This window comes from Pseudochaenichthys georgianus, chromosome 13 (genome assembly GCF_902827115.2).
Source record: "Pseudochaenichthys georgianus chromosome 13, fPseGeo1.2, whole genome shotgun sequence".
NCBI lineage: Eukaryota > Metazoa > Chordata > Actinopteri > Perciformes > Channichthyidae > Pseudochaenichthys > Pseudochaenichthys georgianus.
Window position 1 is genome coordinate 22,982,859 of NC_047515.1, and position 26,560 is coordinate 23,009,418.

General features: G+C 41.3%; 1 protein-coding gene and 1 long non-coding RNA gene across 2 annotated transcripts; one reads left to right on the forward strand and one right to left on the reverse strand.

Moving 5' to 3' along the window:
• Nucleotides 1–72: 72 nt before the first annotated feature.
• Nucleotides 73–25,811, reverse strand: LOC117457125 (rho guanine nucleotide exchange factor 26-like). The gene is made up of 15 exons (XM_034097004.2): nucleotides 25,620–25,811; nucleotides 23,670–25,131; nucleotides 23,168–23,219; nucleotides 22,885–23,027; nucleotides 20,799–20,855; nucleotides 20,066–20,226; nucleotides 17,225–17,377; nucleotides 16,920–17,049; nucleotides 16,320–16,394; nucleotides 15,873–15,962; nucleotides 14,161–14,315; nucleotides 8,321–8,530; nucleotides 2,358–2,428; nucleotides 2,041–2,145; nucleotides 73–1,692 (listed from the first exon to the last, which is right to left on the reverse strand). The coding sequence occupies exons 2-15, from the start codon at nucleotides 25,035–25,037 to the stop codon at nucleotides 1,550–1,552; spliced, it is 2,913 nt and encodes a 970-aa protein (XP_033952895.1). The 5' UTR covers nucleotides 25,038–25,131; nucleotides 25,620–25,811; the 3' UTR covers nucleotides 73–1,549.
• Nucleotides 6,531–14,106, forward strand: LOC117457126 (uncharacterized). The gene is made up of 3 exons (XR_004553304.1): nucleotides 6,531–6,571; nucleotides 13,712–13,849; nucleotides 13,984–14,106. It is a non-coding gene; the product is annotated as an uncharacterized lncRNA (long non-coding RNA).
• Nucleotides 25,812–26,560: the final 749 nt, after the last annotated feature.

Here is a 26,560-nt window from a genome sequence, read left to right on the forward strand (position 1 = left end):
CTTAGGGAAAAGAGATGTCATGTTGATTATTGAGAGTCCATGACGGGCTCAAAGCAATCCAGCTTTTATTTATAGTGGCTGATTGAAATTCATAAAGTTGACAAGACAAGTTTCTGCAATATAAATCTGTATTTAAAAAAAAAAAAAAAATAATTAAAAATAACATGTTACAATTCAGGCTGTTTTACATATTTACATGTTCACAGATTTACAATAGTTACAAGTCAAGGAAGCAATTGAAAAAAAAAAATATATATGCTTAGATGTGTGGTAACACATTTCATGTTCCCTGAGTGCAAACACAAAGCTTCATCTATACTCGGGTCCTTCCAGCTGGAGGCTCTGCCATACCTGTCATACCTCGCTTCATGCAGCTCAACAGTGGTTGTGGTTGTCATTTGGGCTGGGCCAGAGTGTTGGGATTGATAGGTTGTGTTATCACTACACTCTGACCAAGCCATTCATTTACTTTGGCTGGGCATGGCAACACTAAAAAGATGACTCACACTGGACAATCACATATACATTTATATACACACCCCTGGCTGGCATCTAATGTGTGTGATATTTCAGGCTGTCCAAATCTTTGAGTGGATGGAGGGAAAATGGCACTTGTGACACAAGAGTAAAGTCTGATTCATGGTGATGACATTAACTGGTGACAAATGGCAAGGTAGAGAACAGATACTTGGCCATTCTGCCTAAGCGGCGGATGACATATGATAGTAAACCTCCAAGAGGACTGTAATTCTTAATATGAAATGAATTATTAATTATTCTATTTACATTGGCATTCAGACAAGTTGCATTTGTTTTTGTCCTGCAGCTCAACTTAAATCTTATTGTATTTTCTTGTAAATATAATTATAATCATTTCACTTGCCATCAGATGCTTCTGAAATAATTTCTTCACTAGCCCACACACTGTCGGAAGCTGCCAATTCCACCGTCTTGCCTTGTTATCACTTCAACAATCAGAGTGACATTGTTACTGGCAACGCTCCTAATCACATGGCCTGATCCTCATATTTGGCAGTTATTTTCACACTGTTTGGTCTACTTTACCTATAGCGGTACTGTAGTGTCATTATTACATTACACATCACAAGAAGAAATATGTTTGGAAAAAATAAAACATTTGCAAATTTCACACAAACACTCGTTATGCAGCAGGGTGTTGAAAGCCGTGACTCGGGCAGTGGGTGTTTTCCAACCAAACGGGGAATTAATGAATGTGACAGATCCCACCCACACAGGGACTGATGATCAGTAATTAAGGAAATCTGCTCTCCTGCTGAGTTTGCTCTGAACAATCTTTGCTTTGAAACTCAGACAGCATGCCTGATATTTAGTGGAGGTAGAGCAGAAGTCTTAAGAATAATGGGTTCATCTTTAAATCACTGTAAGAAAAGTCTAGTTTGTTCCATTTCGTCCCTGAAGGCCGGTCACTGCAGCTGTTACTGAACTAATATGTCTGGGTTTAAGTTTGAAAAAGGCAGGTCAAGGGTGAGAAAGGTCCTCTGTGGTTTAATCACTGGAGTCATCCTGCTCACACGTTAGTTTCCAACCCCTGCAGGCGATCCATCCTCTGCATGTTGCGCTCAATGCTGGCCTGGCATGTGATTGGTTCGGCACACTCGGCGAGGAACCACCCCCTTTCTCCATCACGCAGTCGCTCACCCTCATACCAGCCTAAGAGAAGAAATTGCACTATTACATGAATATTAAAGCACTTGTTGCTTTTTCTTATGCTATTACCATGACACTGCTTTTGATGGTCAATGCTCTCTGTTCTTTACATGAAAATCAGTTGCTATGGTCACCAAAAGGGAAAGGTTCCCAAGGCCTCGGTATGTTTGTGTAGGTTTAAAAACACATCTTCAAACAGGTGTAAAGTCCATTATGTAAGACAGATGGGATTTTAAAAACGGCAAAGAGAGCTTATACAAGTGCATGATGAAAAGGATGCAGTTGAAACAGGTTAGGAGGGAGAGAGCGAGCGCGAGAGAGAGAGAGAGAACACGAAAAAAAAAAACATACCATCTTCTACAGTCTGCGAGACCAGCACCACATCAGTCACCTGCAGGGACAACTCATCTGGCTGCTTGGCTGTGTACGTTCTGGTCACCTCCACCTGCATGACATCTAAAACAACACATGACAAGTCCATAAATCATTTCAGGAAAATTACATTGTCCCAAATTCAATATATCTGAGTTAACAAGCCAATTGTTTTGGAATTAATCTTAGGAAAACTGTTAATTAAAATGACCACAAGATGGCGCAATAGGCTAAAAAGGAGAGCTCAGTGAGCCTTTTCAAAACTTTGTGTGAGGAAATGTTTTGTAGCAACTTACAGGTTTTGTCCTGACTCTTGTTGTTGTTGACGTTTTGGCCCAGTGCGCTGATCCATCGGGCACGCTCATTCCTAAAAGCACAAATAACAGCACAGGAAGTTAGACAAATGTGTTGGTGCTGAAAGGGGAGAGTAGTCATTTGAAAACTCCTTGAACTAGACAGCACTGTGAGAGTCGCTCACTTCTAAATTGTGATTAGGAGTTTAATTATTTGGAATACATATTATAGATGTAGCTGTTTTAAGAAAACTATGCAGCTCTAAACTAGGTAACATCAGATATAAGCAGCTTTGCGTGCACACACTTTGTCCCCTGTCATCGAGAGAACAGAGGTGAGTTTTCAGAAACAGAGCTGAAGCGAACGAGCACAAAGGTGAGTCCCAGAAGGGAACATACCTGCCTTTGCTTTCTCTCTCTCTTGTTGCTTTCATGGGAAAAAAACCTGTGGGTGGAGCCGCACAGGTCGGATTGCATTAAACTACATCTCTCATTTCACCTGTTCTCGTTGACTACTGAAGGGGGGCGAGGATTTAAAAGAGCCACAGATGAAGAGATGAAGGGGGGTTCAGGAAATTAACCGAGGGGGTTGTTGAGGCCCCTGTGACTCAGCACTCTTGGCTTGAATGGTGCAGATAGATACAACAATCACAGGCAGTGTGGTATTTGAAATAATAATAAACCTTGATTTGTGTGGAGGCTCTTCACGAGGGCCTCAAACCGGCAAGTCCCATGAGTCAGACCTCATTATTGTGTTCTCATCGTACACATGCTGTTTTGGTCCTTTTCAGGACAAAGGAGCTATACAACGCTGGGTGACGTCATACTTCCAGAACTAATTGGTCTTTATAAAACCTAATAAACTATTTATAACAATAACTTTCAGAAAATCATCAACCAACAATCCAACATTACCACTGATAAAGTGTGACCTTTGTAGTCAAATGATACATTTGACAGTCCAAAACAAGGTCTATCACCTGTTGTTGGTACCTTCAATTTTAACCCTGTTTATTATTTCATATTAGCATTTGGTGTTTCAAACTTTCCTGCTCTAAAATCAACAGACTTGAGATTGAGCTTGCATTTTATCAGTCAATTTCCTTTGAAAGTAATTTATTTGCAGTTGCATTTAATTAGAAAGCAATTGTTTATATCCAAATAAAATGATACCCCCAGAACTAGGAGGTTTAGCGAAGCCAGGCAGAGACATCCGAACCCAGATCATCAGTAAGATGAAAAAGTACCAGCTAGATATGGATAAATGTGAATGGACCAGTTATGCATGTGAAACAAGGAAAGACGGATCAGTTTACCTCTACGAAGGGGATGAAGACAAGCTCGCAGTTTTAAAAAAAACAAATCTTTCTGTCTCTCAGAGATGAAAACCACATGGCAGAGAACTAAGACCGTGGAAATAATAATGGCTAGGCTATCCTCTGGCAAGGTACAACATGCTGCACCGAGTGGGACCAGAAGACAGCAGATATTAAGTACAAATGTGAACCTGGTGCTAGGAAAGGGGCTTTGATGAAGGGCCCGGTTACTTCTCTGCATTAAATGTGCAAGTTCTTCCAACATCTAAGCTGATCTGTGGGAACGGCATCTGTTAGTCTTTGCATTTGACAGCTGGACACATGCTGACAGATTCATGTGCACATACCCCACACACCATCATGACAGGTTGCTTTCTCAGGCTTAAACAGCTGACATACTTTACAGAAACTATGCGCATGTGCACAACCTATTCAATACATAGAGCACAAGCGCAAACAGGCAACCACAAAATGTTTGAGAGGCATTTAATAGTTATCTGTGGAATGTGAGGCACATACCAAAAGAGATTCAGGTAAAAAATACCAGGCTTCCAACTGTGAATGTGTTTACATGCAGGCATGTGAACACTGTAGCAGGTGCGTAGCCCCTTCTCCTCAAGACCACTACAAGCCTGTGCAGGACCTTTGTATTCAACTAGTAGAGGTAGTAAAGCTCCCTCTGCCTATTACCATTCTTCCCAATGTTTAAGAGGATGCAAAGAATCATAAATCTATTGTCAGCAGTTCTTAAAAAGAGCAGAGGCCTGGCTGCTAGTGCTACCCTGTAAAACCTTTCTCAAAAGCAGATAAAGAACGACGACAGCCTCTTCCCAACCTTCCCTTCTTTGCCAACTTAAAATCACCACCAGAACATTGTTTTTCATCTTTCCCAGTCCACCTAACTCCTTCTGCTCACTCCTATCAATGTGTTTACGCTCCACCAAATCCCTTCCTGGTTTCTACTTAACCACAGGTCAGACGTTTTGTTCCTACTCATCTGATAAAAACATGATATTTCTCTGATCGGAGCTGACCAGCTAAGGAAACTCTCAGGCAGAGGAAATGAAAGAGAAAATTCCCATCAGCATGTTTCTAGTAATCATTTAGGCGAAGGCAGACATAGAAAGATATGCCTGATCAAAAACAACAACACAACTGAAGGCAGACTAAGTTAACAATGCTAAAGTGTGCAACAGAAGTACATACTCCCCCCTCCGGTTGGGGCTGTTACGTAACTGGGGCTGTTTCGTGTTATAGCTGCATATCTTACTAACAGAACTGTTTTGCTGCAGACTTCTGTAGCTGCTCTGTTTCACTTCCAGAGAAGCACTATTCACTGACTCTGGACAGCACACAACATCGAGGTCATGAGGAAGACAAGCTGACATGCACACACCAAACAAAAGGATACAGAGAAAAGGAAGAGGACACAGACGGAGAAGAGGAACACTAAGGCCACACAGACGTCCTTGTGCCATGTTGGATCCAGCTGTCTTGTCTGAATTCCTGGTGCATTATGTCACTGCTGTAGTCAAACATCAGTCTACTGTATGCTTCTTGGGCCTCACACAGAGATTCACAGACATGTATGGTAAAAGCTGAAGGGTCAGCAGGTCGAGTACAAATTAAAGCAGAGAAACCCACATTAACCAACACTAGAAGAAGTCAATTTCTGCAGATTCATTTCCACAAAACAACACAGACCCGCCTTCAGTTAAAATGTGTGGAATTTCACATTATAACCCGACATGAGCTTCACTAAAATTCAGTGGTGAAGGGAGCAATATAGGGGATTGTAGGCAATACAGCGTTTTCTTTGGTGTATACTGCATTTCTAGGCAAAAACAATGCATATACATGCTCCCACACTCAATACCGTGTGCACAAAGTAAGCATTTTGATCTATTTCCCACTTGAAATGTGTCTACAATAATCAGCTGGCTGTCCTGTGCAATCACTTTATGACGTTTTTAATATTGCAATATGACTATGTGTGGGTTGTGGACTGTTGAAAAACGTAAACAATTTAATTGTTTACGGGGGCGGTGGTGGCGAAGTCCATAGGGACTTGGCTTGGCAACTGGAAGGTCACCAGTTCAAGTCCCGGCAAGACCAAGTGCTACCGAGGGGTCCCTGAGCAAGGCACCGTTCCCTACACTGCTCCCCGGGCGCCGTTCAAAATGGCAGCACACTGCTCCTAACACTAGGATGGGTCAAATGCAGAGAAACAATTTCCCCACGAGGGATTAATAAAAGTCCATCTTAAATGACACCCACAGCTCCGAAAAAACATTTAATATAATTTCCTGGCATTTTACTGACTATCTAACAACTTTTTCTCTTATTAAATTAATTAATAGATACATATATAATTTGAAGATATCATCATAATATATATCATATTTCAAACGTGGCTATTTCAAACTAAATTCAAAACTTTAAACCATTTTTTTTAACATTTAACAGACAAAATATGTATTTTAGGGAAATAATCATCAGCCTTGCCTTCTTTTCAGTCTTATAGCTTCAATAGGTCTCCTTATGCCCTCTCTACTTCATTTAACCCTGATAAAAGACCGAAATAGGCTGGCTAATGAGACCACACTTCCATGTGTCATGTTGGGTTAGATCACTAAATTGGGATGAATGGCCGAAGGAAGAGGAAGTTATTCTCTGGTCCTCAAAAACAAAGAGTCGACACTGGCTGCTGTCTACAAGACGAGACACAGGACTTTGAAGAAGAAGGGGAGAGTGAGGAATCAGAGAGGGGGGAGAGATAGTCGTGGGAAACAGCCCACTTAACACTGGGCTCCTGCTAGGCAACAGCTTAAACAATGCCTAGCAACCACTGTAACAATGGATTGTTTTCAGGGTCTGCTGCTCAGCTCATTCAGTACTACGGTGAGTGCTGCAAACACACACACACACACACACACACACACACACACACACACACACACCCACACACCCACACACCCACACACCCACCCCCCCCCCCCCCCCCCTTAGCGGAGGGCCCCAAACCCAAGCTATCAAAGGAGGGGCTTTCCACAACGGCACGCTATAGAGGGGGGGGGCAGAGGAGAAGACCCCCTCGTGTACACATGGGAAGTACATAAGGCTCAGTGGGTAGCACATTTAAGTCATGTCACTTCCTCCTACACCGAGCCATAGCAGTCACACTTCACACTATTACTGCAGTCGCTTCGTCGGGTTTCACTTAGTGGCAGCACAGGGGCTAATACCACTGGTCCACACAGCTGTCCAATAAGAAAACTAGTTTTATGACTACAAAGTTACAATTATTATATAAGTTAACATCTATAAGAGTTTCAATATTACCACAGCTTTAAAAAAGAAAAAGCAGGAAAGGCAAAGACAAGTCAGATAACAGATCTTTATGCTGCAGAAGTAATTAAAAATTATATATTTCCTAACCAGTTGTTTGTGTTCATCCAGTGACTAGTTACTGTACATATTCAATGAGCAATGTTGTGTTTTTTCCCTGTTGCTTTTGGATCTATTGGCTGAAGAAATATAAACAAAGCAGGGATTCAAACTAATTAAGAGCCATTTAAAAAGGCAGCGTTGTGTACAACGCTTGCTTTTGGATCTATTGGCTGAAGAAATATAAACAAAGCAGGGATTCAAACTAATTAAGAGCCATTTAAAAAGGCAGCGTTGTGTACAGTGGAGCTTAGAAACACACCTTGTGTAATGAGAATACAGAAGGGGGTTCGGTATCTACACAGGAATGAGGAGGAACTGGCCATGTGCCAATAAAAACACTCTTAAACAAAGTCTTTAACCTCAGAAAATAATTACAGTAAAAACTGATTGTATGTGCCTATGTGTGTCTACATGGACATCGCCAACGAGAGCAAATAAACCCTGTATGAAGCCCAATATATGACAGATCCCCTTTGTTTGTGAGGGTTATATAATCTATCCAAACAACCTCGTGTTTCACTCTATTTGCTGTACCAAGAGTACCAACTCACTACAAGCATGAATATTCAGGAAGTTCAAACCAGCTGATTTTATTTCTAGGTCAGATGTGTGAGTAATCATTTACACTGCACATGCAACACATGTCAGCTACAATCAGGAGACTTTAGACGAGAGTTACGTTCCCAAGAGGATATGGCTGTGGTGAAAGACTCAGTCAACAAAACAATTGTGTAGTACAGATGATATGTGTTACAGGATGAGTGCAGACAGTATGACTGTATAAGCGACTCACAAACTTCCATTTCCTAAGTCACATAAACACCAAGCAGAAAGGCTCAGGCTGTCTCTTGAGAATGGAAGTAACAGAATATCCCTGTGACCTGCAATGGTCCAAAAGAGACTAAGAAAGAAGAGCTTAGTGGAGAGGGGTAATGGGATTTTCTTTGGAAGTAGTGTTTTATGGACAAAGAAGGATCTGAGATATAAAAAACCTAATCTCTGGATACCAAAATATCAACCCGTATACGTACTTTGACCTGCTGGTATACGAGTGTAAAATTATGCAGGGGCAATATATTGTCAGAGAAAAAATGATTCATCTCAGCTTAATGGCTCTCGTAAAAGTGTAACTGAAACGCAAGAGAAACAAAAACAGCACGATTAAGAGTGACAAAGGTTATAAAAAAATAAATTACTCACAGCAAATCCGTCCCAAGGATCATGGGTACTTTTTCACTGGAGTGGTTGCTACGGAAACGCAGACGGAAAAGGTGGTTGGCGCCAGCTTGCCGTGAGCTCAGCATGCTGGCGGTGCTTCTGACCGGTGACAGGTTGAGATCCTCCGGCTGGCAGGATCCCACCCAGATCTGGTCCCTCAGAGCGTAGTCGATCACAGTGTAGCTCTCCTCGCTGAAAGAGACAGAATTTGTTTTTAACTTACTGTTATTTATCTCGGCTTGTTAATTAAGATTCATTGGAGTGTGACAGAAAGGCCTTAATGTAGCCTATTGGGCACAACCATCATCAAAGTCAAGACAAAGCTAGTAAAACATAAAACCACAGTTCAACGACTTGAATATGCAAACACAGACAAACAGAGCTTTACATCAACATCCGTGTAGTGACTGACATACACAAACACGTTCTCACACACATATTGTTGCTTCAGTGGAAAACTAACACCGAATTTGAGAGTCAAATGCATTTCAATAACATGTTTCCTGGAACTTATCCCATATTCAATGCAGTTAGATAACGATGCAAACAAAGTAGTCATTATAGACCAGTACTCTTATCATTTCAAGATAATTCAGTAAGTGTATGTTGAGTTAGATATAAATATCATGAGGGTTATAAAAAGTGATTGAATGCTAGGCTTTTACCAAGTTGGTATTGAAAACATAAATGTAGATTCAGCTGATTTTCTCTCCTTTTGCAAACTTTTCTTACAAAACATCGAAGGTCGATTCTCATTTTGAAATTCTGGTATAAATGTTATGTGCTCAGTTCCCAAATTGACCTATGCTTGGTGCTATGCTTCAAAATAACCTAAATATGTCCTTCAACCCCCCTCCTCCAACATGATACACCAGCCACTAACAATGCCTTCATTAAAATCTTGATGTGACTTTGTTTTTATAGTATTTTATTACAGCAACAATGTTTTTTTAAAGATGTAAGTGAGAGTAAATATCCATCATTACAGCTTTATTTTTGTTCTTATTGATCTAATTATTTACAATACACATCATTATACTTAAAGAAATGTATAAACCACGGCAGTTTATTGTATTGCACAAAACCGAGTACAGAATAACATTTTAAATAAATTATATTTATTGATTATCATGTACCCATTACTACACCATCCAACAACTCCTGCTTCACATTACATATAAGCTCATTGTTTTAGTAAAGATTCAGTTTCCTAGTAACTCAGTTGTCAAGTGTAGTTAATAAAAATACACTGGCACATTAAAAGTCCAAATATTCAGCTTTCCTTACACTAAATTAGCTGCCCTCTGGTTTACTGCATGCCTATAACTCCCATGAGTACCTCTACCTGAGCATGACCTTGTGTCAAAAAGTATACGGAGTAAATTCAGAACATCTGGAGCTGATTTTGTAACATGGTACCTCTTGGAGAAGAAAGTGTGTGTTGATGTGTCGTGTGTGTGTTAATGTGTGTGTGCAGGTGTGTCTATCAAACACATGTTTCATCAACCTGAGACTGAAATAGCAGCCAGCCTGAGAAGCTACTGGACAGGAAGTAGCTTCTTGTAAGCCAGCATGTCCATTACTGGGCTGGACACACAAACACAAGCAGGACCAAAGCTAGTGGTTAAACAAGAAATAGTGAGCAGTGCATCTGTCCATGCCTCACTCTTTCACTGACACACACACTCACACACTGGACTCTGGGGCCCTGACTGTCTGAGGGATCCAGTCACGGTCGGGAGGTTCTCAACAAGGTTCAACTGTTACCCATCAGCCCCTATTGTCCACCAATGAATCAAGTTAAAGACTGTTACCCACAACCGATTAGACTTCTTGGAAGAAGGGAAAGAGGGAGAGATGGATAAGATAAAAGCAGGCTGGGAAAGAAGTAAGAACAGACAACTGTAACCACAAGCTGTTTCTGCACCGGCCCAAGGCTGAACCAAAGAGGTTGATGATTTAGAAAATGTACATATTTGCTTTCTTGCAAAGAATTTAATGAACAAGATGTAAGCACACTTACATTTGTCTGCTAAATAGGATTGTTGTTCCTATCTCCCTAGCTTATACTCCTATTTTTAATATAGCTATATAAATATCGATTTAAAAAAAAAAAAAATGTAATTTATAACAAAATCTTTCAAGGGAGTGACAATCTCTAAATCAGCTTTCTGCACCACTGGACCTTACATTATAAACATTTTTGTTTGACTACAAATATATTTACATATTTCACTGTGCATTTTGAAATATAAAACGTTTAATTCTGTCATTCATTCTTAAACCATCAATATAAAATGTGCCCTTATTTTATAAAGTAAATGGGTTGACGTGAAAAGTTGTTTTGCAATGGATTTTTGTCATTTTTGTGATGGGTTATACCTCTTGAAAGCCATTTAAACTGTGCAACACAATAAGTCTATTTGGTGTTATCAATCAGTCAGACCCTCAACTACACTGAAATCCTAATAATCCCAAAGGAGTTCCTCAATAAAAACATTGAATAATCCCAAATATTATTTTATTTAACATTAAAAAAGTTTTGCTCTGTGGATTTAAGGGGTCGTCAGCATTTTGGCCCCCGACAGCCCTATAGGTGAAATGCCTGGAATTCCTTTTGCATGACGCTGGGGGATGGGATAGGGTGGGAAATCTTCATGTGTGTGAGGTGAGTTCTCATGTGTGTGGGTTAGTGGCAGTGTTAGATTAATGATAGGAATGACTAAGGGAAATAATTTAGTATATGTGAGCTGACAATTGAGCGGCCCGACCAAGCAAGGAGGCAGAACGTCCAAAAATACAACCCGGTGTGGGCATTTATTAAAACATAAACACATTACACACACAGCCTCAATCCTGCTGCTGCTGTTGCTGTTGTTCACGTGAGCCCAGCCTGCAGCCACCAGGATCTCACCCACAGTCCCTGCCTCCTCAACAGACAGGGAAACAGAGCCTAAATACACACACTCTAATCAGCACAACAAGACACAGGTGAGGGGGGAGGAGACAACATAGGGCACCAGGTGCACACAATCAGCAACAGACATAACGGGAGGGGGAACACTTTTCAAACACAAACTTATAAGTGAACAGAAGTACACACATACAAACCCAACTAAACGCAGTCAGCACTTGAACAATTACTGCCACTTAACGCTATGATGTCTACACCCCCACATATTATCTGCACCCGGATTATTCTTAACCGCTGTCATTCTACCCCAGCATAAGCACTTTCGGCGCTCTCGCTAACTCCCCTATCTTGTCAGGCGGAGCCGAGGACCCGACCAGCACCTGCCAGACGATATTTCAATCAATACGGTTTAATCCTTTAATAAATACCATCTCAATAATTAGTATAAATTACATAAAATGTGCAAATATGCCATGCCAAACGGTACTGTGAAATCACGCTAATAAAGTGCAAAACTGTTCACTAAAGTGCTGAGTTACGAGGCCCGAAGCCGTCAGTTCACAGTGACGAAGTTACCTTCGTCACAGTATACTATGTTAAAATAGGGAGACAGGTGTTAACAATTGAAATCATGGGAGAAAGAATATATCTACTGTTTGGCCACTTTATAAGCCAATTGCACAGAAACAAACTTGCTGGAATGAAAGCTACTCTGCTGTTAGAGATAAGACAGGCATCTACCACACGTCATCACAACTGTGCGAGCTTTCATTTGACTAGTTGATAACCAGTTGTTCCACACTCAAGAAAAGTTAACACAAATCCTCAGAGAGATGTTAAGATAGGAGGATCCCAAGTCCAGCATGCAGGCAGACATGCGCCCGAACACATTGAAAGAGCATAGTGTTCTGGTGCAAAGAACAGTATAGGTGTGTTGAGACTATGGTTTAGTGAAACAAACAGGGAGGCAAAAAGAAAAGCTAGAACAGAAAGTGTTGGGATTATAGGCTTGCACACACACACACAAAGACAGGACAGACAAAAGAATCCACAAGGTCATGACAACCAAAAATAAAGGGAAAGGACAGAGAGATATAGAATAGAGGGATGAATACCTTAACATCAACAATACTGAACGTTTAGATGATTACACAGGAAAAAGGGGGATGTGAACGTGAGAAAAGGGGCCAGCTGGTGTGGACTCAGTGTTATGTAAGTGTCCCTGTGAACCAGAGAGCAGCAGATAAAAAAATTCCCCAGCTTTCCCTCACTGTTTCACAGTGTTGTAGGTAAAGTTTTGTGTTAACTGATCAAAATTCCAAAACCTATATTATTTTTGGATTTGGCGAGATATAACACGAGAGAATAGCAACAGATCGCCACATTAGATAACTGTAACTACAGCATGTTTGGTATATGTGGCCAAAAACAAACTATCTATTATCAAAAGTTAATCGAGGTCGAACAACTGAGTGTTTCAGCTCAGACCTTGTGATTACTCAAAAGGTTACAGATTAAACCGAGTAAGAAATCTGAAATAATTTAGACACGAAAAGTAATTCGTTTTTTGTCAAATCCTAGTGAACCCCAACCAAAGCAAGCATACTAACCAAGCATAAATCTTTCTGCTCCCTTTCAAGCTAAAATTTAGATCTATAGTCCGGTAATACTGTAAAACATTCTCAGGTCATCGGTATGTTGTCTCTCCACTGTGTATGTGCTGTGGATTTGACCTTTCCCCCCTTTCCATCTGGTGTTCATGGTTTTCATTGAAATGTAAGCTCATGAAAAATGAGACAAGAAGAGGCTGAGAGGATTCAAGCACATAACAGTATTTCACTTGGCAAAAAAGATCATTTAGCTCCTCATCAGAAATCCACCCACACACACACCCACCCTCCAGGTCATAATGACAGGGGAAAGAGCTATTACACCATTATGTTCTGGAGATTCTGTGACCTGGCTGTGCCTGGCGAGCCTCGGGTTCCCCTGAGGTGTTTTTGTTTTGATTCCTGCAGATGGAGAGCAGTAGAGTAGCGTGCCACAGCAGGGCTCCTGCGCTCACCCGCAGTACAAACCAATATTGTAACAGCGTCTCCCATTCAAACACACCCACACTTTTGTCTCCGGAGCACTCCCTTTTCCCAAATCCCTTTTTCAAACACAGGCCTAACACCACACACTGCTGGAAGCTGCCGTCCATTCTCAGATTCCCAGAAAAATATCACATGGAATGTTTCTTCTCCTTTTTTTTTTTAACGATTCTTAGGAATTCTGAGTTTTTGCGAGTGGCGGGACAATCAGTTCCAGACACAGAGCGAGCAGAATGAGAAGAGATTTTTTTTGGCGAAAATAGACACATGTGCACGCACACCCACACTGCACGCAAGCAAATGAAAACCACATCATTTCATGGAAGTCCTCTTGATGGTTTGTTTCATGTTATTGCTCTAAACTAGGGGAACCAGAGGAGGGGAAAGCAGACTCACTGACAATGTGCAGGTCTACTATCTCCAGATTAGTCATAGTTCCAGGATATTTTGAAACCTCAACAACATTCAGTTCAGGTTCATAAAGCCAAGTTACAACAGGTTCAGGTAAGTGCACCTGTTCAGCTTTATAGACAATCCCATGAAGATATTCATAAAATATCTGTATTGTATTTTAATTGTTTTGCTTTCATTTCAATAGGCTACTGAGTAATTGTTCCTTTTGTCTTGCTTCCCACAAGTGAAAACACAAAGAGAGGACAATATTACACAAACTGCTGTCAGGGTCATGACCATAAGCGGTTCATACACTCCCAAAGTGAAAACCAAGGGCTCATGGTTACACTTTCACTCTTAACATGTCAGAACAGGTGAGTCATGAGCAAAGCCAGCCAAATCAAACACAGATCCAGACTAACCTCTTTTTCCTAGTGACGATCAGGACGTCATTGAAGAGGAAGAAATAGACCTGTTGCCGTGACGTTCGCTTCAGGAAGATACCATTATCCTCAACAAATGCAGTCAGCTCTCCTCTCTTTACCATCCACCTGGAGGATGAGACCAGGGGAAAAGGCTGGAGAAAAAGAAGAAAGAGAATGTGATGAAGAGGAAATGAACTTAAATCTAACCAAAAACAAACAATGTAAGTGTTGGTGATGTCAAGAATTCCCTAAATCACAATTGTGTGTACACTTGTGAACAGCTGGCTATGCAGACTTAGAATGTGAATCCCAAATGTGCCAACAGCTTTTCCCCACACTACTTAGACACACTAGAGCCTGCCAAGCCTTGTGCGCATTACATTTAAGGAAACTCGCCAAGTGTCGCTGCATGTCAGTGTATGACTGCAGCATATGGCTGTACCCGAATAGCCGAATATTCGTTCGTTGGAGTACTATTCGGGTTTGAATGTATTGAAATCTCCAATATCAACGTAAGAGCTTGTGCCTCTTCGGGGGGTGCCATCACTTAACCATAAACTTTATCGTTTACTTTCTCCGTCTTTATATCATGTAGTTTTGACTTTTCTCCGTTAATCTCCGGCACGTTGTTTCCATAGCAACAACAACTTCCTGTCAACAGCGCTAACTCTCCTTCAAAATAAAACCATGTCCAAAAAAAATAGGAAGCCAAGCCAAATTAAACTTAAAAGGGATCATGCAAAATGCACTTGTGCACGTCTTTTATACATGAATATGTGTTCCCGGTGTGTCAGGGAACTCACCAAGTGTCCAAAAACACAACCCTCTCTCTTTTCCTCCATACCCAAATCTCTAAAAACGGGGCTGCAACGGAGCTGATTATTATTTGAATTGTTCTGAAGTCAGAAAAGGGGTGCTCCGCCTATATGGGCAACTCTCCACCTATCAGGGGAATGAGAGACCGTTCGAAAGCGCTGGAGACGCTGTAGTACATATGCCAGGCCTGTAAGTGGCGCTGTAGTCTGCCACAAAAGCAGAATCAGCCCTTGCAAAAACAGGGCTGGAAAAGAGCAAATAGAGCGAAATGAGGCATGGCTAAAATGCATGATCTGTTTGGTATTTTGAAAAAAAAACTTCACAGACATGTTTTATATAGGTATGGCCCTACAATATATGTTTCAAATATAGCATGATGGGTCCACTTTAAGACATATACAACTGCAACGAAAGTAACAAACACAATGAAATATCCTTTTCAATTTCAAAGAACACAAATTGGGTTATTAACAAATAACTATAAAACAACAATAGGCCTACTGTAGAATAACTACATGAATGCCGTGAATAAAACCGAAATAGACGTGTTGAAGCGGTTCGCTGCTGATTACTACGCACCCCCTAAAAAAACTAGCATGGCTCCGTCCAAAAGTCACAAAATGAATGACTTGGACCAAGTGACGATAGATAAAAAAAGATACATATCCACAGTAAAATATGTTTCCCTTCGGATCACAGAATGCGATTGGATGCCCTGTGGTGTTTTCTTGTAAATAAGAGAAACACCAAAAACTGGTTCCTGAGATCTTGATCATTGTGGCCATAGAGGCATAAACTTGTCAAACTATAACTGATAATGTCATCTCTTAACCAGAATTAAGTTTTAAGAAAAAACTACTCGAGATGCGAGAGTGTAACAATTGTGTCCATACCTTGATCTTGAACTCCAGCTGAGAGTTGATGGTGTACATCATCTCTGTCCTCTCCATAGTGCGCGCTCCTTCGTTACACTTTCTTACCACCTGCTCACAAACAGAGTCTATTAATCACAACATTTTTTTTTCATTTTGTATATCCATTTTCTGCATGCTATTATGGTAGTTAAAGCATTTGTTTATTGGTGAGCTGATATTTATCAAGTAGAAGAAGTGCTGGAAATCAGCATAACATGTTGCGTTTTTGCAGAAATGTCCTCACCAAAATACAACATAAAATATTGATTGCTTGCCAGCCTAATCCTAGTTGTCTATGTCCAAGGCAAGCATTTTAAACCATAGCTATTAATGCATTAAATAGAGATACATCACATTTATTTGAAAATAAAAACATAAAATACAGGATGAGTTTGTATATAATTTATAGTCCTTAAACCAACGCACCTTGCTGACAGCTTGTAAAGCTTTCTTAGAGTCTTCATATTGGGCCGAGTCTTTAGGTGTCTTCTGACAGATTGTCTGCAACAAAGGGATTGAACAAATCAGTAACACTACTTTATAAAATAAAAAACATATTAATGCACAAACAATTCATTGCACCCATGAGCATCACCATTTATCAAAGCACGATCAAATATGGATGCATCAAGAAAGCTGTGGGAAGCAATGAATTCAAACCAAACTTTCTCAGGATCCAAAAGCCTCTGAGTGCAAAGCAAGCATAAACCTCAGAGTCCCTAGGGAGACACTGGAGGAGGAAGAAGAAAATGGAAGGAGCAAGGGAGAGGAAGGGGGGAAGGCACAAAATAAAGGAAGCATGAAACTGAAAACAAACAAAAGAAAAACCTTTAAAAGGGAAAAGGGAGGAGCCAGACAATCACTAACGATTATCAAGGAGTGATGTAAGGTCACACAAACATCTTAGAGGTTGGCTCACATACCATGTAGAATTAGTAAGGAGAGTAAGAATAAACAAACGGTTGCACAAGAGTCAAAGTCTTGTTATTCCAAAGCTCATGCTACTTTCTTTTTTCCAGCACTCACATCCATGAGTAGGGGCAGACGTGTTATCCTCTGCATAGGCAGGATAAGGAAGGAGATCATGGGGAGGTTCCTGCAGTCTGGGTGGCTCTCTATCCTGGTGAGCACCTCCTTAAAAACTGGATTCTTGGACCTGCAACATGGGGCAAATGGAGGTTAGGTGTTTATAAAAAGATTCAAAGAGGAAAATATGAACAGGGAGTAATAGCAAACTTCCTGGTTCAAAGTGTCTGAGCAGTAATCTTGGATCAAGTCCATGAGAGATATGATAAGAACATCTGTGTCTGTGTGTCTGCTCGGTCACTCACACCAGCCTCTGCAGGGTTCGCTGCTGGTAGACTTCATTGGAGCAGTATGTCACAAAAGGATCAAAGTTGGATTGTGAGTGCTTGTCAACGATGTCGCTGATGTCATTGATCACAATGTTCTGTTGGTGTCTTTCCTCCAATTCCTTAAAAAACCTGAGTACAGGATAAATTAGTGTTAGTATTTCAGGGATTAATACGGCACATGGCAGCAGCTGGAGTCAGAAGCATCGGATCATGAGTCATCCCACGCTTGGGAAAATATAGGATGCAATGACAGATACAAAGTCATGAAGGCAGGATGTACCGCCAACACCTTTTTTTCAAACCCACTGTAAGATCACAAAAGAGGAACTCCCCGCCTCTTAAAATAGACATAGCCTACCATTAACCATAACAGAGGCTTTTCCTCTTCCTGAGCTCCACCAGATGGCTAGTTTAACGGCATGCCACATGGCCAACTTCAAGACAATAAGTGTTTTTACATGCAGCATCCAAGGTGACAAACAGGAAGCTGTTGCACAGACACAGGACACACCTTGACCAGTTGGAATGAGTTTGAGTGCATCTGTTGAAGAACCTCGAGCGTCCTCATCTCTCATTTACTAACACTCCATGACTATCTATGGGAAACATTGCTTCTCGTATGGCCTTGGGTCATGCCTTGGCCTGACCCTACACCTTTTGAACTATCCTCTTACTAATGAGTGCATGAGCACACAGGATGACAGCAAACACACATGACGCCATGGCCCTCATCCTAAAAAGGTGTATTCGGGGCTTTAACAGGTCAAGGCTGCACAAGTTCAGGCCACGCTCACTCCGGGGTTAAAACTCACTGACCCCAATAACAGCATGCTGTCATGAGTCAAGAGGTCAAGGGAGGTGAGTTAAATCAGGGTGAGGAGAAACAAAAGTGGAAATGCCCAAAATCAAGCTACTGGCTAAGAATGACTAGTTCAAGCAGCAGATACTGAGAAATACAAAAGGTATTAGCCTCCCTGTCAGCACTGATGCAGTGATAACGTTTGTGATGGTAATGTTTAATGTATTGCGTATCCTAAGGCTGCGAGGGAAATAACCAACCACCTGCATTTGAAATACTCAGCAGCCTTCCCACTTACTGTAAAACACAGACTACAAGAGCCGGCAGAGTGATATTTCTATTTTTATCTATGAGAGGGTATAGTGAAAGCCTGGCGATCTGTTCCAAGTTACACATCTTGTTTGACCAGTGAAACAGGCCATTTTATAACTTAAGAGGTGCAGTCTCATCGTCTCCATGCCCCCCACTCTTCTCTCCCAGGGCTATGCAGGTCTAGGTTTTAATCGCGTTAATGTGTGTAGCCTGTGCATTGGAAGGAGAAAAGGGGAGTGAGATGGGCTGCAGCATGTCTCAACACAGGAAGGAATTGTTGAGGAATTTACAGATACCCCCACTCATATTAAGTGGGAATGAGGCGTAAATAAATGTAAAAACAATGTCCATGTCAATCCATGTGCCTAATAAGCTGCAGAGAGTGAGGAGTATTATCTTGTAGCTGTTTTTCCTTCATGATAACAGAGATAAGTCAGATGAACATGTATGTAATGAGGAAATCTTTCTCCCTGGGGGGGCTGAAATCCTGACAAGGAATCCCGGAGCAAATGTCAGGAACAGTTGCAGCAGGGAGGCAGTGAACGCACCGGATTTACAACCTAAGCAGAAGAAAGATTAAGGCTAGCTTAACCTCATTTCACACTCAGATATATTACCCAAATTATTAACATAGGGTTTTTGAGAATATCTCAATGTGGTGACATCCTGTTGGTGGAGTGGGTTCAGTAAATGTTTGATTAAGAGAAGGAAAGTGTAAAAACACTGTAAACCTTAGACTGGTTGTAAAGTCTTTAGTCCCTATAGCAGGCTACCATAATGCTACATCATACAGTAGTAGTTTCACTTGAAGTCATTGTCATACTGAATAGTAATCTCATAGAAAAACACGATAAATCATACAATAGTTAAAAGCATTGACACATATGAACCTAACGAAAAACATATGGGCTGAGAAATTCATCTGTCAATCATTTGTAGAAATAATGGAGCCCTGTGCAACACAGACATCTCTGAGGCAGCACAGTTTTCATCAGTCTCTACTTCTCTTCCCTCTCATGCACGAGTGTTTTAGTTTATGGGATCCATGGAAGTTCATGGTTACCTGACCATGAATGTCATTAAACAGTCCACACGCATTCACTGTAAATCATGATGGACGGGTAAACTCAGATGGCTCGTAGCAGCCAATATTTGCCATTGCGTTATATACCTATAAAAACAGGTAAAGAACTCATGCATCATCAATTTGACTTTTGAAATCTCTCAAGCAGCAAGAAATGTTCTTTAAATGAAATAATAAAACAACTATAGCAAATCTATATTGTTCTTTTACCTTGTTTGCTCCATAGCAGGTGACCAAACACAGAAAACCGTTCAGTGCTGCCTACCCGCATTCCCTTAAACCAAACTGAAAACAATTCTGGATGCAGCAAGAGAGTGTAAGGGTAAGGCTGACCAAATGGTATGGACATAAATTAAATAATGCTTACAGACACACCTCACATGGAATGAATGCGGGCTACCAACTTGAGCTGTTAAATAAAAAAACGATCTAGCTCATTTGCCAAGAACCACAAACACTAATAGACTTTTAGATAACACGCGAGCGCAACCTAAAAACACCCACCAGCATTTCAAAAACATTAATTATCGTCTAGTCTTCTACACTGAAAAAAGTTATTTAAATATACAATGAAAGTACCAATCATGAAAAATACTACTTTAACACACAACCATGCACTCACTTTTTGCTGGCCTCACAGACGTCGGTGATGTTGGAGAAGAGGTGGTGGTGTTCGGTCTTGGTCATGGCCTCTCTGAGCTCTGCGGAGTTCTTGAACATGCGGATCAGGATCTCCAAACTGTGGAGGTAAGAGTGCTCTGAGGAGATCAACTCAAAGATGGCCTTAGGAAGGGCAAGAGAGGGAGGGCAAAATTGGGGATTACTTGTGTTTTTTGACAATAGTCATTTTATTACATCCATTTGTGACTTTGCATGCTTTAAATAAAACACTAAGTCCTGACTCACTCACTCACTCACTCACACACTGCTCTATGAATTGGGCTTTGTCATCAACATTCTTAACATACCTCTGCTCTAAAACAATTTTTGGAATGCTTTTGAAAAATTCCAAGACAACTTAAGAATTTGCAACTATCTGTAAAACCATGTAATGGTCTATACTCTGTTAAATGTTTTGTTAATCATATTAAGAAAGGAAATTATGTAAATATTTATTGGAACATCTGTCCTTTCTCGCCCCGTTACAAAGACTTTGCTTTAAAGATGTAATGGTCCATTATGCATGTGTCCTGCTGTGCTCAGTCAATGGCATGTTATTGGTCTGGAGTTTACAGAGACCAAATGGACAGCTTTTCTCCCCCAAGTGCTTGGCCGTTTTGTACTTTGCATGTGTGGCGAGAATAGGATTTTTCTCACTCTGAACCAATGTGAAAAGTGTAAAATATGATGCCTACTTCTTGTCTTTTGCGTTCCTCTTGACTCAACTTGTCAGAAAGACCACTTTTTTTGACCTGTACAAAAAAACAAAAAAAAAACAGATTAAAAGTCATAGGAATGAGAAAAGCTTTTCAATACAAAGTCACACTTGTTTGAATACTCAGGGGATTTTTTTTCAGGTCAGGGGTCCTTTGCATTTATAACACGGGCGCGTGCATGTGTGTTTTTGTGTGCCAATCTTGTCCTCACACAAAGAAAGGATTCCTTTGCATACCACACTGAATAGAGAGCCAATGAAGTTGTTGTCGGATATAGGGAGAGAAATACCTTCACTGAATAAAGAAGTACCAGGAGAGGTGTATAAACAGGTATTGGTTTTTTATCCAAAAAGAAATGTAAACATTTGGCCAAAGCATATGGGTAAAGGGGATGTGTGTATGTGTGTTGGTATGTGGCTGGCAGATTTGGTACAAGGATATTTGAATAAGAAAGCAATATTTTGGACTTAGCTGCGTGTGGAGTACCATTGAATTAATCACCCAGGGCCTTTTCAAACTGAAGGGAAGGTTGAAAAAAACAAAAAAGGCCTTTGTCTCCTGTTCAACCATAGACAATATGACACGGTGTACATCCCATTTTTTTCTTTACCAGATTAAACATGCAGGCAAAGTCCATCTTTCCTTGTGTCCACTAGCTTTGCATCCTCTTTTGGTCTAAGGAAGTGATACTGCTCCTGGAGCAGCCTTCCTTCTCTCTAGTATCTGCCCTGCAGCCCTCGGCAAACAAGGAGAAAAAATATATATTGTGCCAAACCTTTACCACGGTATCAGCTAAATCAGGCATCAATATAAGGCAGTGAGGTGAGGTTTTAATCAGCTAACAACCATGCGCACTGTTGTGCCAATTGAACTTAATCCCAGTTTGCAGTTTCATTGGGTGTGACTGAAACACTACCAATTATGTGTCATTATTCAATAGCTGAACGTTTTTCTGAAACTATGATTCTTTGTATGAAACAGAGCAAAACAAACTGATTTCAGGAAACTTAAGCAGCATGAGAGGAGGTAGCTCCAGGGGATCTCAACCGTCCAAAACCAGGTATCATGATTACTGGAAATGTGAAAATACATCAAACAGTAATGGTTCAAAGTGGCAGGGTAACAACAGAAGAAGGGAGAAGCTGAAAGAAACAACACACATGACTCACACAATGACAAGTTGTAAATCAGGTTATTGACTTTCCTGGAATTATTTCCTGCCACAACACAATGTAAGTGTAATGCCAGCATTTCCTACATCATGTGAAAGTTAAAGTAGAACGCCGCAGCGTTACATGATGTACTGTCTGGCCATCTAAAGGAAGAGATCCCAAGCAGTAAAGCAGCTGTGACGGACAAAGAGAGTCCTGGTCAGCATGTTAATGTCAGACACAGCCCGATGTCACCTCTTTGTCTTGCTGGTGTACACAATATAGCAATGAGAAAAATGTCTGAATGTTCTTTTCTTTGGATCCAATGTGATGTGAATGATTTGAGTCTGAGTGCAAATCAGAATCTGCTCAGCAATTCAATAACATGTCCTAATTGCCTCCATCAATGCCTTGGTCTGCTTTTGATCCTTCACTTTCCCTCCTCAACAAGTAAACTCAAAGATGGGAATGCATAAGTAGAAAACTGAATTAGCTCATTCCCCTCTGCTATTCCTTAATAATATTGCTATTTCCAATCCCAAACTATATTATATAATGCAGAGTCACCGCACGTTTCTGTAGAGGCAACATCTTAAACATATTTTCAGTGTGACGACTTTGTAGAGTTTGCCAGCACACTGGCATAAGGCCCAGCAGTGCTTGCAATACTTCCTGTGGGTCTGGCTGACTGTCTGCCTCCCTGCCCACCCGAGTCCTAGAAGAAATGCTCCTGCACTCCTTTATAAACAGAGTCAGGGGCAGAGAAGGCAGAAACAGGGGGAGGATGGGTATGGACTGTGACCAACTGGATATGACAGCATTCTTGAAGGCATTACCATTCCAAGACTCCACAGCCACAGCAGTGAGTGCATACTGTATGTTTGTGTGTGTCTGTTTGTGTGTGTTATACTGACCACACTCAGCTGGCTCCAGGAGGTGCGTATAGGTCTGTATTGCACCACAATGCCGTTATCTGGTTTTGGTTCTCTAGAATCTGCATCCTCATCTGAATCATTGTGTAAGGCCTTCTCCTTGTAGTTCTGGTACATCTCTTCCTCTGAAACAGATTTGTTGACAGAAACATAAAGTTGAAGTCTTTAAACAGTCAAATATTGTTGACAGAAAGTAAAAAATAGACACTACATGAGTTAAAGTTAGGGAAACATGGTGGAAACGAAACAGACAGGTGTTTCTCACCTTCACTGTCAAATGTCCGCTGATGGGTCAATACTTTCTTCCTATCTAGACTCTGAAATAAAGAAAAAACACAATTGTCATGACTTGGACAAATGCTGAGGGACCAAGCAAGCACACACAACATTTTGAATGAAAGAGGCTTCTGTATCTCTGTCACCTGTCCATGACCTTCCCTTTCTGGTAACCTCCTTCATTGACCCCTGTCTAATTAGAGAGCCATTGTGTATAGGTTTGTATGTGTCACATTACGTCATTTCTCCCAACAACCGCATTAATTGTTTCCTTGTAAGGCGTTGTCTGACCCTCTGCTGCCTCTATTGCTAAGTTTGTCCACAATACTCAACCTGTGTTGTGATTTTACAACTTAGACTTTAAATCCCAATACTGAGTTGGATAATGACATTTCAACCAGTTACTGCAAATTCCACAGTTCTATATATAAGCATCAATAGTTTAGCAAAGCTCAAATTGATTTATTTGATTGTTTATTGGTTGCACCCACTTTGTTTTTTCCAGTGTTTGTAGGCTTTTCTTTTCCAAGGCTAGCAAGCTTTAAAATCCTGGGGCTGGCAAGTTTGGGAGTCCCAGGACTCGTAGGCTTGGCAGTTTCAGGGCTAGTGAGGCTGACGGGTGAAGCTATCTTATCCTCATCCAGCCATTTGATGACGGGCTGGGAAAACCGATGGGCTTTTGGATCCATCGATGGGACCTCTGAGTCCTCTACACTCACACAAGCTTTCCTATAGGACGTACTCCTCAGGCCTCTATTTAGTGTCCCTGGATTCTCACTTTCTCCGTCAGCACCTTCACCATGGCCCGCTGCAGTAGAAAAGAAGGATCCTGTTTCTACCATACTGAGAGCTTTCAATGATCGCTTGGTGTGATCCAACCCAGGCAGCACCACCAAACCTTGGACTTGAGGCTCAGAGGGAGGCAACTTGCTCCGAATACCGGATGCTAAACCCTTGGGAATTAGCTGCTGGGTGCCCATCTTCAGGGCAGCCGCACTGTGGGTGCTGAGGACGATGGAGGGAGAGATGGATGGGGAAAGTGAGGGAGAGGGTGAGGTGGAGGACATGGAAGAAGAGCAAGAGGCATGGGAGGAGGCAGGCGAGAATGAGGACTGTCTCGGGAGCGCTTGTCCTCTGTCTGCTGGCGATGCGGAGCGTGGGGTCGGTGGGTCTGAGGAGGTTAGAGAAGAAAGGGAGGGGATGCTGGAAGTGGAGCTGTAGGAAGGGGTGGGAGTGCGCCGGGCAGGAGGAGAGGGGCTGTTGTTGTTGTTGTTGTTGTTAGGAGTGCGTGAAGACAGGACAGGAGAAGAGTTGATAGGAAGCTCTTCAGGTGAGGCTGGACTTGTCCCAAATGCTATCTGATCTTTCTGTGAGAACACACTGAACGGGCTGGACCTGCGTTTCTGGGTTTCCTGAAGTCCCTTTTCCTGCCATACTGTTACTCCATTACTGTTATTTTCCCCGCCACAGTCTACATTACGAACTCTATTGTCCAGTGAGGCGGATCTGCTTTCCTCAGATCTAAATCTTGACAGTGAAAAGAGTCCGGTCGAGAAGTGCCCGATGCTAATGCTTCGGACAACTCTGGATTTTTTTAAGGGTTTGTGCAGAATGTGCTTCAACACAGCAGTGTTCTTGCCCCATGTCAGAGCTGTGAGTCTCTCCTCAGGTTGGCTCAAGGTAAGGGAACCATTGTCCTCCAAAGGGAAGTCTGTTGTCATAACTCCATTTATGTGGTAACTGAGCGGTCGCGGTTTGGGTCCTCTTAAGTCGTGCTTTTTTTTACAGTTGTCTGTGCGGCGTTTCCACAATGGGGTGATGTTTTTATTGGACAAATCCACATCATTGCCGATATCCATGGTGCTAGATTGGCTCTGTCCTCTTCACTATCTGTGTCCGAACCTACAGGTCACAGTGCAAACACTGCAGCACTGTAGAACACTGATCTCTCACCTAAGAGTAAACAAAAGAGAGGAGCTTTAGTGCAGTGTCCAAATTCCCAAAGTTAACTCATTAACTTTCAATACAGATACTGGCAAACTTGAAAAACACATAGAGAATTAGTTGTTGAATTTCGAAAAACAGAAGCCAAGCCAGTGAAGACAGCTGGTAATCCTTTTGTATATGTTCACTGTGCTGAAATGACCTATATATAAAAAAAAGAAAGCTGACAAGATATTGTTAGCTGTGAGCAATCCCTGTAATATTCCAAAAAGGAAACGCTGGTCTGCGGCAACATTGAGTTTAGAGACCAATTATAGTTTTGTATCTACTTTACCATTCAAATCCAAACTTATTTGCTGTTCTTTTTATGTATACAACAAACAATACTCCAGCAGGCTCCATTTATTTACTACACAAGATACAGATACTGATTCAGCTGTGGAGGAAAAACTTTTTTTTAAGTAGATTTATTGTGCGAAATGTTGTGTTCAACTTACTTTTAATCAGTCGATCTGCTGCACATTGCGGTCATTGTACCTGCGCTGCCGTAAAACAAACCTCCTTTGGACGAATATCAAAGGTCAATGTGCTTTATCCTGCATGGTATTGAAACCGAAAAAAGTTGTGTAAACCAAAGTTGGAGCAGCAGAGTTCAGTGTTTGCTCGACTGGAAACTGGTGTTAGCGGCAGAGAGCGTCTGAAGCACGCCTGACTGAGCTGCAGGGTTTCTATGAGAGGAGGAGGGAGGGGATCTGAACCAGGGCCGTATTCACCATATACATTGGGGGGGACACATCCCCCCCAATATTCAGATACACTCAAAATGCCCCCCCCCCCCCCCCCCCCCCAATAAATAGCAATTATTTTTTTGATTTTTTGATTTTTTAAATTAAAATAAAATTGCTATTCTATGAATTCTTTATTTTGGTTATTTGTATACTTGAAAATCTATATTTTCTGTTATTGTGAACTTCACCAAAATGATATTTCTTTTCATATGGTTCCTTATAATGGTTCCTTATTTTGTACCCGGGGGTGTATTTCGCTGTTGCACCTCTGAGTCCACCTTTAGTTAGCTTGATGCTCCAAGCAGGTCAGTCATATTTTAATTTGCCCTCCATCAGTTCTGGTATATTTTCTAGTTAGCCCTAAAGTCATCTATATTATTTTATTTCGTAATGGTAATGTTAATGAACCCTCCAGTGTAGCTTCTTTGTGTAAGTAACTTGTAGTTCTGATGTTAAAACCGAACTTTTCAGGAATAGTAGCTAACTAGCTGTGGGCTAGCTGGTTTCAGTTGTTAGCCAGGGTTTGGCGGGCTAGTGTCAGCTATGTGGAAAATGACGGTGTCGTTTTGGATGTAATCTAATAGATATTTATTCATGTGGATTATTTCTATTTTATTTTGTAATTGTAGGGTGTGGAAAGATTTAAAACT